A 14434-nucleotide genomic window follows, 5' to 3' on the forward strand; every position below is an offset into this window, starting at 1 on the left:
ACTTCAACAATTGTACATCCCTGTCTGGAGTAAAAGTAAAACGGGGAAGGTGGCTCAACCATGGCTAACAAGGGAAATTAAGGATAGTGTTTTTATTAAATTTGAAGTTAGTTTGTGTGGTTCTGGAGAGGAGGAGGGAAGGGGGATTTATGTTGTTTTGTATTAAATCCAAGGAAGAAGCATATAAATTGGCCAGAAAAAGCAGCAAACCTGAGGACTGGGAGAAATTTAGAATTCAGCAGAGGAGGACAAAGGGTTTAATTAGGGGGGGGAAATAAGAGTATGAGAGGAAGCTTGCCGGGAACATAAAAACTGACTGCAAAAGCTTCTATTGATATGTGAAGAGAAAAAGATTAGTGAAGACAAACGTAGGTCCCTTGCAGTCAGATTGAGGTGAATTTCTAATGGGAAACAAAGGGCCCAAGTTTTGGCCTCGGTTGCTCCTGATTTTTTGGAGCAACTGGTGTAGAACCGAGTATCTTAGAAATTCAAATTCTCGGCATTTAGTTTGATCCAGTTGTAGTCAGTTTGAACAGTTTCGCTTTGGAACAGAATTTTTTTTTCAAAAGGGGGTGTCCGGCCACTTAGGCCTGTTTTCAAAGTTTCGGCAGTGAAAACTTACTCCAAACTAACTTAGAATGGAGTAAGTGAAGAATTTTGTACGTTCGAAAAAACCTTGTCTACACTTTAGAAAATCAGGCATAGGTTACAAATTAGGCGTAGGAAATGGGGGGTGGGGGTTTAAAGGGAAGTTTACAAACATTAAACACTTCAGTTTTACAAATAAAGAGCCATCATCAATAATAAATGATAAATCAATCAATAAATCAATCAAAAAACTTAATAAAAAATAAAAACAATTTTAAAAATCAATAAATAAAACATTTTCTACTTACCGACTGCAGCACTGGGAGTCCTCCAATAGCGTGCTGGGACGGTCCCCCCAGTGTGTCTCTGTCAGTGTCTCTGTGTGTCTGTCTCTCACTGTCAGTGTCTGTGTTTCTGACAGCGAGGGGAGGGGGAGGGGGGGTGGGAGGAGAAGGAGAGGGAGGGAAGGAGAGAGGGGGGAGGGAGGGAAGGAGAGAGGGGGGAGGGAGGGAAGGAGAGAGGATGTAGGGAGGGAGGGAAGGAGAGAGGATGTAGGGAAGGAGAGAGGAGGGAGGGAGGAGAGAGGAGGGAAGGAGAGAGAGGAGGCGGGGGGAAGGGAGAGAAGGAGGCTGAACGGCCGGGCCCAAGACCTTGGGCTAGATTTACAGGTAGGTGGCGTCGGGTCTCGGCAGGGGGTGTAAGAGAGAGTCGCGGAGGTCCGGGGGAGGGGGGAGAGAGTCGCGGAGGTCCGGGGAGGGGGAGGTGAGAGAGAGTCGCGGAGGTCCGGGGAGGAGGGGGGGTGAGAGAGAGTCGCGGAGGTCCGGGGGGGGGGTGAGAGAGAGTCGCGGAGGTCCGGGGGGGGGGGGTGAGAGAGTCGCGGAAGTCCGGGGGAGGGGGGAGAGAGTCGCGGAGGTCCGGGGGGGGGAGGTGAGAGAGAGTCGCGGAGGTCCGGGGAGGGAGAGTCGCGGAGGTCCGGGGAGGAGGGGGGGTGAGAGAGAGTCGCGGAGGTCCGGGGGGGGGAGTCGCGGAGGTCCGGGGGGGGGAGAGAGAGTCGCGGAGGTCCGGGGGAGGGGAGAGAGAGTCACGGGGGAGGGGGGAAGAGAGTCGCGGAGGACCGGGGGAGGGGGGAAGAGAGTCGTGGAGGTCCGGGGAGGGGGAGGTGAGAGAGAGTCGCGTAGGTCCGGGGAGGGGGAGGTGAGAGAGAGTCGCGTAGGTCCGGGGTGGGGGGGGGGCGGTGAGAGAGAGTCGCGGAGGTCCGGGGGAGGGGGGAAGAGAGTCGCGGAGGTCCGGGGGAGGGGGAGAGAGTCGCAGAGGTCCGGGGAGGGGGAGGTGAGAGAGAGTCACGGAGGTCCGGGGGAGGGGAGGGGGGTGAGAGAGAGTCGCGGAGGTCCGGGAGGGGCGGGAGTCGGGTCGGGAGGAAGCAGGAACTGGGAGTGGGGAGGCAGCCTTATGCATGCAGCCCCAGTGAGGCCATTCAGCCAGGGCTAGGGGCTGCGTGCTTCGGGCCCCTCCCACACAGTTTTGGGCGCCTGGAGCTACTGCACACGCGCGCCCACTGTAGTGCGCATGTGCAGAGGTCCCGGCACTGTTTTCAGTGCAGGGACCGAGCTCCGCCTCCAACAGCTCGTGCTGCGCTGCGCCCGGCTCCACAAGACCTGCAGGGAGCCGGAGAATAGGGAAGTTTTTTTTAGGCGCACTTTCTGGCGCGAAAAACGGGCGCCCAGGTCCGGGCTGCGCCGTTTTAGGCGCGTCCCGAAACTTGGGCCCAAAGAAATGGCAGACCAATTGAACAAATACTTCGGTTCTGTCTTCACGAAGGAAGACACAAATAACCTTCCAGAAGTACTAGGGGACCGAGGGTCTAGTGAGAAGGAGAAACTGAAGGATATCCTTATTAGGTGGAAAATTGTGTTAGGGAAATTGATGGGATTGAAGGCTGATAAATCCCCGGGGCCTGATAGTCTGCATCCCAGAGTACTTAAGGATGGCCCTCGAAATAGTGGATGCATTGGTGATCATTTTCCAATAGTCTATCGACTCTGGATCAGTTCCTATGGACTGGAAGGTAGCTAATGTAACACCACTTTTTAAAAAAGGAGGGAGAGAGAAAACGGGTGATTATACACCGGTTAGCCTGACATCAGTAGTGGGGGAAAATGTTGGAATCAATTATTAAAGATGAAATAACAGCGCATTTGGAAAGCAATGATAGGATCGGTCCAAGTCAACATGGATTTATGAAAGGGAAATTATGCTTGACAAATCTTCTGGAATTTTTTGAGCATGTAACTAGTAGAGCGGACAAGGGAGAACTATTGGATGTGGTATATTTGGACTTTCAAAAGACTTTTGACAAGGTCCCACACGAGATCGGTGTGCAAAATTAAAGCACATGGTATTAGGGGTAAAATACTGACATGGATAGAGAACTGGTTGGCAGACAGGAAGCAGAGAGTCATGATAAACGGGTCCTTTTCAGAATGGCAGGCAGTGACTAGTGGGGTGCCGCAGGGCTCAGTGCTGGGACCCCAGCTATTTACAATATACATTAATGATTTGGATGAAGGAATTGAATGTAATATCTCCAAGTTTGCGGATGACACTAAACTGGGTGGCGGTGTGAGCTGTGAGGAGAACGCTAAGAGGCTACAGGGTGACTTGGACAGGTTAGGTGAGTGGGCAAATGCATGTCAGATGCAGTATAATGTACATAAATTTGAGGTTATCCACTTTGGGGGCAAAAACACGAAGGCAGAATATTATCTGAATGGCGGCAGATTAGGAAAAGGGGCGGTGCAACAAGACCTGGGTGTCATGGTACATCAGTCTTTGAAAGCTGACATGCAGGTACAGCAGACGGTGAAGAAGACAAATGGTATGTTGGCCTTCATAGCTAGGGGTTTTGAGTATAGGAGCAGGGAGATCTTACTGCAGTTGTACAGGGCCTTAGTAAGGCCTCACCTGGAATATTGTGTGCAGTTTTGGTCTCCTAGTCTGAGGAAGGACGTTCTTGCTATTGAGGGAATGCAGCGAAGGTTCACCAGACTGATTCCTGGGATAGCTGGACTGACATATGAGGAGAGACTGGATCGACAGGGCCTTTATTCACTGGAGTTTAAAAGGATGAGAGGGGATCTCATAGAAACATATAAAATTCTGACGGGACTGGACAGGTTAGATGCAGGAAGAATGTTCCCGACGTTGGGGAAGTCCAGAACCAGGGATCACAGTCTAAGGATAAGGGGTCAGCCATTTGGGACTGAGATGAAGAGAAACTTCTTCACTCAGAGACTTGTTAACCTGTGAAATTCCCTTCCGCAGAGAGTTGTTGATGCCAGTTCGTTGGATATATTCAAGAGGGAGTTAGATATGGCCCTTACGGCTAAAGAGATCAAGGGGTATGGGGAGAAAACAGGAAAGGGGTACTGAGGTGAATGATCAACCATTATCTTATTGAATGGTGGTGCAGGCTTGAAGGGCCAAATGGCCTACTCCTGCACCTATTTTCTATATTTCTATCCACTGGATACAGAAAAGGCTATGAATCCCGTCAACATCCCGGCTGTCGTGCTGAAGACTTGTGCTCCAGAACTAGCTGGGCCTTTAGCCAAGCTTGTAGTACAGCTACAATACTGGTATTTATCCGACAATGTGGAAAACTGTCCAGGTATGTCCTGTCCACAAAAAGCAGGACAAATCCAATCAGGCCAATTACCACCCCATCCACTCTACTCTCAATCATCAGCAAAGTAATGGAAGGTGTCATCGACAGTGCTGTCAAGCTGCACTTACTCACCACTACAAAAGCAAAACACTGCGGATGCTGGAATCTGAAATAAAAACAGAAAATGCTGGAAATCTCAGCGGATCAGGCACCATCGGTGGAGAGAAACAGAGTTGACATTTTCAGTTCTGACGAAGGGTCATCGACCTGAAATGTTAATTCTGTTTCTCTCCATAGATGCTGCCTGACCCGCTGAGATTTCCAGTATTTTCTGTACTCTCCATTGGTTGGAGTCATACCTAGCACAAAGAAAAAATGTTGTGGTTGGCCAATCATCACAGCCCCAGGACATCGCTGCAGGAGTTCCTCAGGGCAGTATGCTAGGCCCAACTTTTTGGTTTCTGTGTCTGATATTACCTTCACCTCTGTCGTTGAGCTGCAGTATGCGGACGACACCTGCGTCTGTGCACATTCAGAGGAGGAACTCCAGAATATAGTCAGTGTATTCACTGAGGCATATGAAAGCAATGGGCCTTACGCTTAACATCCGTAAGACACCAGCCTGTCACCGCCGCACAGCACTGCCCTCCAATCATCACGATCCACAGCGCGGCACTGGACAACGTGGACCATTTCCCATATCTCGGGAACCTCTTATCAACAAAGGCAGACATTGATACGGAGATTCAGCATCACCTCCAGTGCAGCCTTCGGCCGTCTGAAGAAAAGACTGTTTGAAGACCAGATCCTCAAATCTACCACCAAGCTCATGGCCTACAGGGCTGTAGTAATACCTGCCCTCCTGTATGGATCTGAGGCATGGACGATGTATAGAAGGCATCTCAAGTCGCTGGAGATATATCGCCAATGATGTCTCCGTAAGATCCTGCAAATCCCCTGGGAGGACAGGCGCACCAACATCAGTGTCCTCGACCAGGCTAATATCCCCAGCATTGAAGCACTGACCACACGCGATCAGCTTCGCTGGGCAGGCCACATAGTTCGCATGCCAGATACGAGACTCCCTAAGCAAATACTTTATGCGGAGCTCCTTCATGGTAAACGAGCCAAAGGAGGACAGTGGAAACGTTATAGGGACACTGTCAAAGCCTCCCTGGTAAAGTGCGACATCACCACTGACACCTGGGAGACCCTGGCCGAAGACCGCCCGAGGTGGAGAAAGTAACATCCTTCGAGTCTCAACGCAAAGAGCATGAAGAGGCCAAGCGCAGGCAGCGGAAGGAGCGCGCGGCAAACCAGCCCCACCGACCTCTTCCCTCGTCGAATGCCTGTCCCACCTGTAACAGGGTCTGTGGCTCTCGTATCAGACTGTTCAGCCATCAAAGAACTCACTTTGGGAGTGGAAGCAAGTCCTCCTCGATTCCGAGGGACTGCCTATGATGGTGATGATGCATTTTTATTCACCTGGAGAACCATTCTCAGTTTATTTCAGCAACTGATTTTCTTGCGTTCCCTCGTGTGATCCTGCTCCTCTTCAGAGGGCAGCAAAATAACACTGCAATGGACTTTGATTCACATTTTAATGAAATAGTCAAATAACACACAAGTAGTGGTAGAATCCCAAATAGATATTTGTAGTAGTTATTAAACTTAATTACCTCCATGAGTAAATAGAACATAAATTGTTTGCAACTGCCGTGTCAGCTGTGGCTCAGTTAGTAGCACCCTCGCCTCCGAGTCAGAAGGTCATGGGTTCAAGTCCTATTCCAAAGACTTCTAGGCTGACACTCCAGTGCAGTGCTGAGGGAGTGCTGCACTGTCAGTGATGCCATCTTTCAGATAATATTTTTAAACTGAGGCCCCATCTGCTCCTCAGGTGGACATAAAAGATCCCATGGCACTATTTTGAACAAGAGTAGGGGAGTTATCCCCGGTGCCCTGGCCAATATTTATCCCTCAATCAACATCACTAAAAACAGATTATCTGGTCATTATCACATTGCTGTTTGTGGAAGTTTGTGATGCACAAATTGGCTGCCACGTTTCCTACATTACAACAGTGACTATGCTCCAAAAAGTACTTAATTGGCTGTAAAGTGTGGTGGTTGTGAAAGGTGCAATATAAATGTAAGTCTTTCTGTACTAAACTACGATATATCTAATAGTCTTGCTTAGGGGATCATTTCCTTGTCATCCACAGAAGCTATTTGGCCTTTACAGATTTCATGTAGTGTCTTTGATTTGACCATTACAGGTTTATTAATCTCTTCAGAAATTGATGGGGACCAAATAAATCGAAGTAACTATTAATTCAGAAAGAGCTTACAAATCTTTATTCAAACCAATCCTGCACGATGTTTGTATTTGAATTGAATGAAATGACCCCTCCCATGGATCACTGTCTCAAATAAACCATCTATTCTGTAACTAGTTCATCTCACCCTTAACAAGCTCTCTGCTGGAGTGGAGTTAACCTACCAGACAAGCAGGAAATTGTTCAACCTCTGACGCCTCCAGTCCAGTTCCAAGGTTGCTCCAACCTCTGTCATTGAATTATAATATGCAGATGATGCTTGCATTTGTGCGCACTCTTGTCCAAACTCCAAACCATTAATGACACCTTCACTGAAGCGTGTACATTAACATCAGTAAGACAAAGGTCCTCGATCAACCAGCCCCCGCCCCCGCTTTATCAAGATCCACGATGAGGCTTTGGATAATGTGGACCACTTCCCATACTTTGGGAGCCTACTATCATCAAGGGCAGACATCGATGACAAAGTCCAACACCGCCTTCAGTGTGCCATTGCAGCCTTTGGCTGCCTGAGGAAAAGAATGTTTGAAGACCAGGATCTCAACCTGGCACCAAGCTCATGGTCTGCAGAGCAGTAGTGATACCTGCCCTATATGCTTCAGAGACATGGACTATGTACAGTAAGCACCTCAAAGCACTGGAGAAGTACCACCAACGCTGTCTCCACAAAATCTTGCAAATTCATTGGCAGGATAGGCACACCAGTGTCCGAGTTCTCTCTCAGGCCAACATCCTCAGCGCCAAGGCATTGACCACGCTCGATCAGCTCCGGTGGGTGGGCAACATTGTCCGCATGCCTGATGCTAGATTCCCAAAACAAGCACTCTACTCCAAGCTACTTCACGGCAGACGAGCCCCAGGAGGGCAGAGAAAATGCCTCAAGGGCACACCTAGTCTCCTTGGAAAAACTGCAACGTGCCCACTGACTCTTGGGAATTCCTGGCCCAAGACCGCTGAAAGTGGAGGAGGAACATCCGAGAAGGCACCAAACACTTCGAATCTCTTCACTGGGTGCAGAAGTCTAGCGGAAGGAGCGTACGACAAATCAAAAACCCCATCCACCCGTCCCTCCAATCACCAACTGACCCACTTGTGACAGAGACTGTAGGTCCCACATTGGTCTCATCAAACACCTTAGAACTCATTTTAGTGTGGAAGCAAGTCATCCTCAACTCTGGGGAACTGTCTAAGACGAAGATGATGAAATAAACTAAGCATGTGTCTCTGTTGGTGAAGCTAGTTTTTAACCCCTTGAGTGGCTTGACCAAGTTAAAGAAGCCAACACCCTGCTACATCTTTTGACACTTTCCACTAACACACAGGTTCCTCAGGGCTCGACCCTATCTCCCACACTGTTGCTTCCAATTTATGCCGTTTTTCTGGGGTTTCCTATACTATGTACCTTCACCTTTGTTTTCAGTTAAAAAAGGTAAGTCTGATAGTGTATGCTCTGCTTCATAAAGGGCCCAGGGATCATCAAATGAGGCTATATGGATCGAATTGAAAAATAAAAAAGGTGATCACTAGGCGTGTACTATAGACTCCCAAACAGTGGGAGGGAGATAGAGGAGCAAATATGTAGGCAAATTGCTGTGAAGTCCAAAAACCATAGGGTAGTAATAGTTGGGGATTTTAACTATCCAAATATTGATTGGGACAAATTTAGTGTGAAGGGTATAGAGGGTGCGGAATTCTTAAAATGCATTCAAGGGAACTTTTTTAGTCAATATGTAGCAAGCCCAACAGGAGAGGGAAGGGTCTTGGATTTAGTTTTGGGGAATGAAGCTGGGCAGGTTGAAGGGGTATTAGTGGGAGAGCACTTGGGTGCCAGTGACCATAATTCAGTCAGATTCAAGTTGGTTATGGATAAGGACAAGAATAGGCCTGGAATAAAAGTTTTGAATTGGGGAAAAACTAATTTTGCTAAGTTAAGGAGTAATTTGGCCATAGTGGACTGGAAACAGCTATTTCTGGGTAAATCAGTGTCGGAACAGTGGCAGGTATTCAAGGAGGAGATCCGGAAGGCTCAGGCCAAATGTGCCCTTAAAGAAAAAGGCTGGGAAAAATAATTCTAGAGCCCCCTGAATGTCTAGGGACTTACAGGGGAGGATTAAGAAAAAAAGGGACACTAATGTCATATATCAATGGCTAAATACTTTAGAATCTTTAAAGGAATATAGAAATTTAAGAGGCAAAATTAAAATGGATATTAGGAATGCTAAGAGAGAGCACGAGAAATTCTTGGCCAGTAAAATTAAGGAAAACCCTAAGATGTTCGATAAATATATTAAGAGTAAGATGGTAACTAAAGAAAGGGTAGGCCTATTATAGACCATGAGGGTAATCTTTATGTGGAGGCAGAAGATGTTGGTAGGGTTCTTAACGAATACTTTGCATCTGTTTTCACAAAGGAAAGAGACAATGCAGATACTGCTATCAAGGAGCAGTGCGATATTCTGGATGAAATAAATATAGTGAGAGAGGAAGTATTAAGGGGTTTAGCAGCTTTGAAAGTAGAAAGGTCCCCAGGTCAGGATGAAATGCATCCCAGGCTGTTGAGCAAAGTAAAAGAGGAAATATCATCATCATAGGCAGTCCCTCGGAATCGAGGAAGACTTGCTTCCACTCCTGAAGTGAGTTCTTTGGTGGCTGAACAGTCCAATACGAGAGCCACAGACTCAGGTGGGACAGATAGGCATCAAGGGAAGAGGTGGGTGGGACTGGTTTGCTGCACGCTCTGCGCTTGATTTCTGCACGCTCTCGGCGTTGAGACTCAAGGTGCTCAGCGCCCTCTCGGATGCACTTCCTCCACTTAGGGCGGTCTTGGGCCAGGGACTCTCGGGTGTCAGTGGGGATGTTGCACTTTATCAGGTAGGCTTTGAAGGTGTCCTTGTAGCGTTTCCGCTGCCCACCTTTGACTCGTTTGCCGTGAATGAGCTCCGAGTAGAGCACTTGCTTTGGGAGTCTCGTGTCTGGCATGCGGGGACTATGTGGCCTGCCCGGCGGAGCTGATCGAGTGTGGTCAATGCTTCAATGCTGGGGATGTTAGCCTGAATGAGGACGCTGATGTTGGTGCGCCTGTCCTCCCAGGGGATTTGTAGGATCTTGCGGAGACATCGTTGGTGATATTTCTCCAGCAACTTGAGGTAAAAGAGGAAATAGCTGAGGCCTTGACCATCATTTTCCAGTCCTCTTTGGATCTGGGCATGGTGCCGGAGGATTGGAGGACTGCTAATGTAGTACCCTTGTTTAAGAAGGGAGAAAGGGATAGGCCTAGTAATTACAGGCCTGTCAGCCTAACCTCAGTGGTAGGAAAATTATTGGAAAAAAATCCTGAAAGACAGGATAAATCTGCATTTGGGAAGGCAAGGATTAATTAAGGACAGTCAGCATGAATTTGTTAAGGGAAGATCGTGTCTGACTAACCTGATTGAATTTTTTGAGGAGGTAACCAAGAGGGTCGATGAGGGTAGTGCGTAAGATGTAGTGTATATCGACTTTAGCAAGGCTTTTGATAAGGTCCCACATGGTAGACTGGTCATGAAGGTTAAAGCCTACAGGGCAAAGTGGCAAGTTGGATCCAAAATTGGCTTGGAGGTAGGAAGCAAAGGGTAATGGTTGATCGATGTTTTTGTGACTAGAAGGATGTTTCCAGTGGGGTTCCGCAGGGCTCAGTACTTGGTCCCTTGCTTTTTGTGGTATATATCAACGATTTAGATTTGCACATAGGGAGTATGATTAAGAAGTTTGCAGACAATACTAAAATTGTCTATGTGGTTGATAATGAAGAGGAAAGTCATGGGCTGCAGGAGGATATCAATCTACTGGTCAGGCGGGCAGAACAGTGGCAAAAGAAATTTAATTCGGAGAAGTGCGAGGTGATGCACTTTGGGAGGGCTAATAAGGAAAGGGTATACACATTAGGCGGCAGGCCACTTAATAGTGTAGATGAACAAAGGGACCTTGGAATGCTTGTCCACAGATCCCTGAAAATAGCAGGCCAGGTGGATAAGGTGGTTAAGAAGGAATATGGAATGCTTGCCTTTATTGGCCGAGGTATAGAATATAAGAGTAGGGAGGTTATGCTTAAATTGTATAATACTTTGGTTATGGCACAGCTGGAGTACTGCGTGCAGCTCTGGTCGCCGTATTCTAGGAAGGATGTGATTGCACTAGAGAGGGTGCAGAGGAGATTTACTCGGATGCTGCCTGGAATGGAGAATCTTTGTTATGAGGACAGATTGGATAGGCTGGGTTTGTTCTCATTGGAACAGAGGAGGTTGAGAGGAGACCTCATTGGGGTGTACAAACTATTGACGGCATGGACATAATGGATAGTAAGGGTCTATTTCCATTGGTGGAGGGGTCTATAACAAGGGGGCGTAGTTTTAAGGTGGTTGGTGGAAGGTTTTGAGGGGGGGCTTCTTTACGCAGAGGGTTGTGGGGATCTGGAACTCACTGCCTGGAAGAGTGGTGGATGCAGAAGCCCTCACCACTTTTAAGAGGTGGTTGGATGCGCACTTGAAGTGCAGTAACCTGCAGGGTTACGGATCTAGAGCTGGTAATTGGGATTAGACTGGATGACCTTTTGTTGGACAGATCTAATGGTAAGTACTGCAGGGAATAGAATACAGCCAGTGTGATCTCCTGGACTAGTTTCGATCGCCTGGATGAGTGGGAGAGGAATTTTCCCAGCTTTTTTCTCCCTAAATTGGCCTGGGTTTTTATCTGGTTTTTGCCTCTCTCAGGAGATCCAATTGGGGTGAGTGTAGAATGTTTCAGTATAAGGGATGTTGCAGTTGTGTGAGGCGGACTGGTTGGGCTGAGTGCTCTTTGCCTTTCCGTCATTGTTCATAGGTTTATATGTAACCTTTGGGGCTGCTAACCAAGGGCTGTGCGGCTCTTTGTCGGCTGGCGTGGGCACGATGGGCCACAATGGCCACCTTCTGCGCTGTAAATTTCTATGTTTCTATGGGCTCAAAAATGGCCCACCTCTTTTTTCAGCGTACTCACCAGAGATGCGCCACCTTTGTGGGCTGAAAAGGGCGCCGATAAAATCTCCCCCGATTCTGGCTGCTGTGTTGCCTCTCCCAGGGCTTGGCGCGGCGTGGCCAGTCAATTGGGGGGCGGAGCTAGGGCCCTGCGCCAGAAACAGTGCCGGCAGCTCTGCACATGCGCCTTGGAGTGTGCGCTCATGTGCAGTAGCTCCTACCCTCAGCCTCTGTGTGCGTGCTGCAGCGTGGGACCCGATGCGTCCCGTCCCTATCCCGGGCCGAGCACGGGGCGGTGGGGAGAGTTTTGATCTGGGGGTGGGAAGGGGGGAGAGTTTTGATTTGGGGTGGGCGGGGAGTTTTGATCTGGCGGGGGTGAAAAAGTTTTGATCCGGGGTGGGTGCAGTGGGGGAGTTTTGATCCCAGGGCGGGGGGGTGATGATAACTATGTAGCCAGTAATTTTAATGAGCTTACTCAAGACTTTCCTTAACCCTGTTGATGAAAATACTTTCCTAACCAAATTAATAGAAAATACTTTCAAATACATCATAAGCAATTCTTGAACATTAGATTTGGTGAGTAATTTTGCTTGAATTTTCAAAATATTTAAAAACATAAAACAAGTGGCCACATATGCTGGCCTAAGTTAGTTTGGAGTAACTATTAGCTGTTCAAAGTGGCCTAAATGGCCAAAACGGGCGTAGGTGGCTGGTAACGCCCCCTTTTGGGAAAAAAAATAAACAAAACTTTTTTTTAAAATCCTAACTAACTCACTTACACTGGCGCAAATTGAATGTGCAAAATGGGGATTTTTAAGATATCCCAGAAAAATCTAGTTGCTCCCAAAAAAAATAGCAACTCCTGGGCAATTTTTGAGCCCTATGTTTCTATAAAGGTAGGTCATTGTATTTGTAGGTTACTGGTTAAACGGTATGAGAAATGTTTTCATCAACCTCACTATTGCTCTCCAATGTTGTATCTGGTGGTACTTAATGAATATTATTTACTCTTCAGTTGCATATATAGTTTAAAAAATCTGTTGCAGGGAGATGTAAAGCCTGAAAGGAAACACTTTTCATATTTTTATGAAGCCAAGAAAAAACAGCAAATTATGGCAAAGTACAACTACAGATATTATTAGATAATGAAGTGCAAAGCTTTGTAAAGATTGCACCAGTGACCACTGCACTGTAAATAATTAGTTTTTGCTCACAGATAAAAAGGAAAGACAAAACTGGGACTAAACAGTGAAGAACAGATTTGTGACTATTTTTGGTTCAAGAGACTGGGGATTTGTTTTTTCTGAAAAGCATTAACATTTCATAATGTTCCAATTCATTGCAATCTAGCTAGCTTTATATACCTGTGAATATTTCACAGTGTAACAATCTTAAGAGAAAAATATGCAGAATGAAATACTGTGGTGCTGTTTTAAGACTCCACTCCGTTAAAGATGTCGGGTTCCAGAATAAAGCCATGGCTTTGTACATTGAAAGGAAACATTTTGCTATCTGGCAGACATGCTGATCTGCTCGCCCTGTGTGTGTTGCGCAGATTTCAGCAGAGGCCCTGTCTGCTTCTCTGCTTCACAAGGAGCTGCTCACTGGACAGATTGTAACTAACAGAGGCCTTCTTGTTCTCCCAACCTTCCTAGGCTTGGAAAGTGCATCTCATGGGAAGAGATGGCTGTAAAATGAACCCCCGCAGGATGCAGACATTACAGAGGACCCAACAACTCCAACAAGGTAAAATATTTTAGATAACTCAGCCACCTTCAGCGCCACGTTTTAACCTTTTCAGCAATTTAAGCACATGCATTGGAACAAAATTTGTATGCTTACACGAGGGAGGTACAGTAGCATAGTGGTTACTGGATTAACAATCCAGAGGCTTGGACTAATGATCCAGAAATATGAGTTCAAATCGCATCATGGCAGCCGAGGAATTTAAATTCAGTTAAATTAATCCGGAATAAAAAGATAGTATCAGTAATGGTGACCATGATTGTCGTCAAAACCCATCTGGTTTACTCGTGTTCTTTAGGGAAGGGAATCTGCCGTCCTTACCCAGTCTGGCCTATATGTGACTCCAGACCCACAGCAGTGTGGTTGACTCTTAACTGCCCTCTGAAATGGCCGAGCAAGCCACTCCACTGTGTTTAGGAAGGTGACTCACCGCCACCTTCCCGAGGGCAATTAGGAATGCGTAATAAATGCTGGCCTTGCCGGTGACATCTACATCCGTGAATGAATAAAAAAAGTAATCAAAAGGATGTGTGTAATAACCTGGGAATTTCTTGGCATTGCTGAAGAAGGCAATCTGATTAAAATGTCTGTTGCTAAGGTAACAGTCTTACAGCCTTAACTACAGTAATAGTGACAGACTCTGATAAGTCTGCAGATATCTCCCTTATCATAACATTTAGCTAATCCAGTTAATACACCTCTCTTTTAACACCCTACCACTTCTGTGCAAAAAAAAATCCTGATTTTGAAAACTGCTGTAGTCCGTCTGCTGAAATCCCCGAGGCGCCTGCCTGGCTGATGTGTAAGCTTAAAATATTCGAACAACCAAAAGCCTTTTAACATCATCTTCAGTCTCGTAGACTTGAAGTGGCTTTAGTGCACTGCTTCCAGATGCATTGTGAATTGTGCCTGTCACCATTGTTACTTCTCGGTTCTCTCATCCATGAGCTGTGCTGCTGTGCAGCTACCCTCAGCTGGGAAACCAGGCAGGAAATATGTCTCCAAAGTTTTCAGTCACAGTATATAAGAGTTCCCTATTAAAATCCAGACAGCTTAGGTGCAGGTTGACAAAAGATTACGGCTACCTTGCTGGGGGTTAATCTCGCTAAC

At 47.0% G+C, this 14434-nt stretch overlaps 1 protein-coding gene across 1 annotated transcript in view; it reads left to right on the forward strand.

The window, feature by feature from the left end:
• The window catches only part of cep104 (centrosomal protein 104), a 283987-nt gene that overhangs the window by 249031 nt on the left and 20522 nt on the right, over positions 1-14434 (forward strand). The window contains exon 18 of the mRNA XM_070860716.1: positions 13234-13324. Coding sequence (XP_070716817.1) covers positions 13234-13324 — 91 coding nt within the window. The remainder of the gene's footprint in view (positions 1-13233; positions 13325-14434) is intronic.

This window comes from Pristiophorus japonicus, chromosome 18 (assembly GCF_044704955.1).
Source record: "Pristiophorus japonicus isolate sPriJap1 chromosome 18, sPriJap1.hap1, whole genome shotgun sequence".
NCBI lineage: Eukaryota > Metazoa > Chordata > Chondrichthyes > Pristiophoridae > Pristiophorus > Pristiophorus japonicus.